We start from the raw sequence: 5,000 nt of genomic DNA, 5'->3' as shown, positions 1-5,000 counted from the left end.
TTATGGTCAGTGCTGAGGATGGAAATTTGTAACTTCATCTGCAAGAGCATTCATCTATACTCGTGTTCCTTAAGCCACACTTTTTATAAATGATATGATTAATCTTTCCAGGCATTTCTGAGTCAGGATAGCAAGTCATGCCACAAAATTGTAAAATGTGTAATGCGGAGAACGTATGCGCTCAAACAATAGGTGTTACTTTCCTTAAATATTCTTCCCCCGGCCGTTACGCCAATAAGAAAAAGTACCACTCTTCTATGGGAAGTTCAAGCCCCGAGCACTGTTCCGGGTATTTAAAGGTCTTTAAACAAAGGAAGGAAAAGCTTCCGTCTTCTTTCGCCCTTGTCGTGAAATGTTTTGAGTTTTTGGTATTCTTTTATAGACTATAGAGCTTTCCACAAGACAGCACACGAGACAGGAAAAGTCCGTAATCCTAACAACTCCACTATTGATCAGTCTGCATTCACAGAGGCAAAGAAATTATTTGATGATCCTCTTTCAGGTAAATATTTACACTCGTTTGTTGTGATAGAAAATAGTTTGAGCTCAGGAGTTACATACCTCGATGGAATTTGATCGTCTGGGTGAAAGTAGTTCCTCTCAGGACTACTTTCAGGACTCAGGACTCTCAGGACTACTCATTCCGTGGGAATGCAACACAAGCCTACCAAGGGTTAAAATCAGTCTCGTATCTTTTTGTTTGTTATGGTCAGTGCTACTTCATTTCCGTGAGCAGCTAAAATCATGTTCCGCAAGTCTCACTTTTATTTAAAACAATTACTCCTTCCAGGCATTGTTGAATCAGGATAGTAAGTGGTGCCAAATAAATGTAAAATAGCTCGTGACGAAACGATTGCGTGAAGCGGAAGGATCCAAAGGATGCAACACCACCACGTGATCATGAATTTATAGGCAAATAGTGAGTGAGAACAGTGGAGTAAACTTCTAACTGGTCCGACTTGATTTAATTACGTTTCGGCTGTTCAGCCTTCCTCAGATAAGCATTAAAAACTAAAAATTAAAAACTATTTACAGGTAAATAAACGTTAAAAACTAAAAATTAAAAACTATTTGCATGTAAATAAACGTTAAAATTTAAAATTTATAGTTTTTCTTTTTTTTCTTTTTAACGTTTTTACGAGGAAGGCTGAACAGCCGAAACGTAATTAAATCAAGTTGGACCAGTTAGAAGTTTACTCCACTGTTCTCACTCAGTATTTGCCTATATATACAGTCCCGGCCGGTTGAGCTAATAGGTTAGGGTTCCACTTTTTTTGGCAAGAGAAGGGGGGGTGTTCAGACAGGGTATTTTGAAAGAGTAAAGGCAAAAGATGTGCCTTAAAGGGGCTAGGTCACGCTATTTTAGGTAATTTTGTTTAATTTTGTTAATTATGAGCTCTAAACGTCAAATTGGCAGAGCAAGAGTTTTTCATTTGCAAAATCACGGCCACATAACAACTGAGAATGATTTTCAAGCTGTATAAATGACATTTTGATATAGACTGATATAAATTTGAATAAAGGTGGGCCGACGTTTTTCAAATTTACCCAAATTCAATCCATTTCAATCCTCTCCAGTTTTGTCCATCCATGTCCCTTCTTGGCTTCCCTGTGTTTTGTTAGAGTTCTCTATAGTTTTGAACAGTTATTTTGATATTTTAGTTAATTGTATGACCATTCGATCAGTGCTGAAAATGCCTAAAAGAGCGTGATCCAGCCCCTTTAAGCTTTCAAGTGTGATGATGTTTTGAGTCTCTGGTGTTCTCTTATAGGGCTAAGACACCAGCGGAGTTTGATATGTGTGATCGAGAGGGTCATATATCAGAAAATTTTTGGTTTGGAAAAAATGTTACCCTCGTAAAATAAGGACAGAGAGAAATTTAAGTAAATAAAATAAAGATTGAGAAAGTTTTGTGGGGAAAGGAAGACTTATAGCGGACCTCTTCTTATGAAAGGCGTCGATGTGGAATAAAAATCACTTATCTAAAGGCCGTACATTTATCTTTCTTTAAGGTGGTCGCATTTATACGGCAAAAGCGGTTTTTCTGGTCTTGACTGCCCATTCGGATTTAAAGCAACATCTGAGCAAAGCCATTGAATTGAAAAGGCTCGGTGCTCAGATTTTCTTGGTTGCTGTTGGAGCTTGCAACGGAGATGGCATTAAAGACATGTTGAGTGTAGTGTCTCTTCCACCTGAAAAGTACTTGCACAGAGTCGAAAGTTTCGGCGAATTGTTGCTTGTGATTCAGAGGGTTGTAGAGAGGACATGTCCAGGCAAATTCATAGAGAAAGGTAAAAAGTTTTTATGTGACTGTGCCTTCTGCGTCTTGTGATTGGCTTAATTAAAACTTTTCGTTACTTTTTCAACCATTTAAAACCGAGGCCAATCACCACTGATGACCTACGCATTGTGCGCATGTTACATTCTAATTCTGGTGGACACATCGCGTTGTTCGCACCTCTAGATCTTGTTCGTGATTGGTTAAAAAACTGCTACACAGCGGTTTCAATTTAAATGTAGAAAAGTAATCACGTGATTGCAGCCGCTACATTTAAGGATTAGCTTAAATATCTCGAACATCTTTTTCAAAGAATGAGAAGCATCAGCACATTCCTTTCCTTTCATCAAATTTTGATTGGATCATCGCGCGGTCGCTCGTATTGTTCTTGTTCAGGGTGAAGGGAAATAGAAACGGAGACGAAGAGTAGGGAATAGGGCCTGGTATTCGTGAATTTCACAAAAGTTATTTTTATAAGCGGACGTCACTACATGACGTAACAAGAGAACATAAGGTAAGAGACAGAATTCCCCATATTTAGCCTAATTAAAAACTAGATCATTGGATAATGCATTTCTCGAGCTTTGATTGGCTTAGCCCTCATGGTATATGAGCTATTACACCATTCTCTTCAAATATCAGTAACTGTACGCATCAGTTTTGTTGTTCTTACAAAATAAAGTAGGGAAGATTTATCCATAATTTGTGGGCGTTTTTAATAAAACAATTATTCCACTCGCGCTTGATGGATATGAGGTGATTATAGAACAAACTAGGCGCTTCGCGCCTCATATCCAACGCGCGCTTTTCCGATGAAAATTGATTTGAAGTCTTTTATTAGTTTCGTGTTATAGTGCATAGTTATTTCAAACATGACACCTTATTGGCCAGTGGATGTGAAAGTGGACCGCGCGGTCGTGGTAACAAGTGATGAAATCATTTTAGCAAATTGACAGATTGCCACAGTCACTTTGACAATGTTATGACGCAATTTATCAACAATAAGAGGGCATACGCTTAAAAACCGACGTCAACTTGTTTTTAACAAATCCCCAAAATGGTTAATAGGCGGGTTAAAATGAGGGGAAAACACGCATTAAACAGCCGTAGACATTAATTTTATTCAAATTGACGCGAAAATTGTCAAAAGCTTTTCTCGATTTCTGATTGGCTACTTACAACAGTCAAAAAAATTTGATTGGTTGAAAAGTTGGCAGTTTGAGAGTTGCACAGATTTTCAACCTCGTTCCCAGGACCTTTTCCCTGGCTTGGGGGTGGGGCGGGACCCCCAAGCCAGGGAAAAGGTCCTGGGAACGAGGTTGACAGATTTTCTTATTACTGGGAAAATCTGTCAACCAATGAGCGCGCGACAATTTAGACAGTTATTGTAAAAAAAAAAAAAAAACCTTGGCAGCACGAGGGTGGTCTTAAATAGATTTCAAAAAATTATCATGGGGCACTTGGATTCGCTTTTTTACCTCATATTCTCTTGAACCAATATGGATCCATCAGAGCCACGACAGGACATTATGTAATTGTCATTAAAGTGGAACTGTAGCTTTAATTTGTTGTGACCTATGGTGACTGCTGCGCTTGAGGACAGTTCCAAAAACACCTTCTTGTTTCTATTTCATCTAAAAATAACTTTTCTGAATTTCACCTACCGGGAGAGTCGATAGGGTGTCTCCCTTTCTATGATGCGTTTTTAGTGTCAAAATTCAAGCATGCAACTCAAACGTTCAGTTTGGAAATTCAAACTCTCAAAATTCAAACATGGACACCATTCAAACTTCCAATTCGACAATTCAAATATTCGATTGATTTGAAGGTTTGAATCACCGAAATGAACGTTTGAATTGTTGAATTTCCAAATTGAACAGCTAAATTAAATGTTTGAATTGAGGAAGACGTGTTTGAATTTTGACACAAAAAACGCGCCATACCTTTCTGCCATCATTATTTTTTCATCGAGGTAATCACTTCGATTTTGGTTTTCTGATACTCAATTGAGATCCGATGTCTTTTTTCAGCTATTCAGAAACTGCAGAAAGTTCCAGAGCCAGAGATCACACTGCAACAGTTATACTCAATTATGAACATTAACCTCGACAAGCCATCTTCATTAGCACCTCAAACCGAGAAGAATATCGTGGTCCTTATGGACGACTCTAGTTCCATTGAGGAAGATCAATTTGACAAAGGCAAGCAGGCACTCAAGCACATGATGGAAATAGAAAAAGAACGTGGACGCAATACCAAATTTGCGGTGGTCACGTATTCCAGCAACGCCACTGTTAACTTCTCTTTTTTGCCGGTCGATGTAGCAGCTAATGAGATCGAGAAGATTTATCATTCAGGTGGCAGAACCAATACGCAAGCTGCGCTGGTCGAAGCCAGGAAACTGTTTGAGGCCCATGAACGGCGCTCGGGTTAGTATTTGCATAAAAAAGGCTAGAACGATATCACACAGAATAAAGCGAACCGAAATAAACGTTTTGGTAGGCTAAAGCCGGTGATACACGGTTCAACATTTGTTGATCAACAAATGTTGCAGCTCTTGTTCAACAAATGTTGAACAGTGTGTCATGCCATGTTGAATGTTGAAATATCTCATTCAACACGTTGAACGTTGTTAAACGATGTTGAACGGAAATAGAGATCAGCTCTATTCCGTTCAACACGTCTGTGCAACATGGTTCAACATTTGTTGAGCAACAAATG

At 38.8% G+C, this 5,000-nt stretch overlaps 1 protein-coding gene across 1 annotated transcript in view; it reads left to right on the top strand.

Annotated features, from left to right (window-relative positions):
• The window catches only part of LOC137981915 (cartilage matrix protein-like), a 17,119-nt gene that overhangs the window by 9,586 nt on the left and 2,533 nt on the right, over positions 1–5,000 (top strand). Inside the window, exons 6-8 of the mRNA XM_068828946.1 lie at positions 383–502; positions 2,014–2,292; positions 4,310–4,708. Of these exons, the coding sequence (XP_068685047.1) occupies positions 383–502; positions 2,014–2,292; positions 4,310–4,708 (798 nt within the window). The remainder of the gene's footprint in view (positions 1–382; positions 503–2,013; positions 2,293–4,309; positions 4,709–5,000) is intronic.

This window comes from Montipora foliosa, chromosome 13 (assembly GCF_036669935.1).
Source record: "Montipora foliosa isolate CH-2021 chromosome 13, ASM3666993v2, whole genome shotgun sequence".
NCBI lineage: Eukaryota > Metazoa > Cnidaria > Anthozoa > Scleractinia > Acroporidae > Montipora > Montipora foliosa.
Note: the sequence above shows the minus strand (reverse complement) of the source record. Positions and strands in the feature narration are given on the sequence as shown.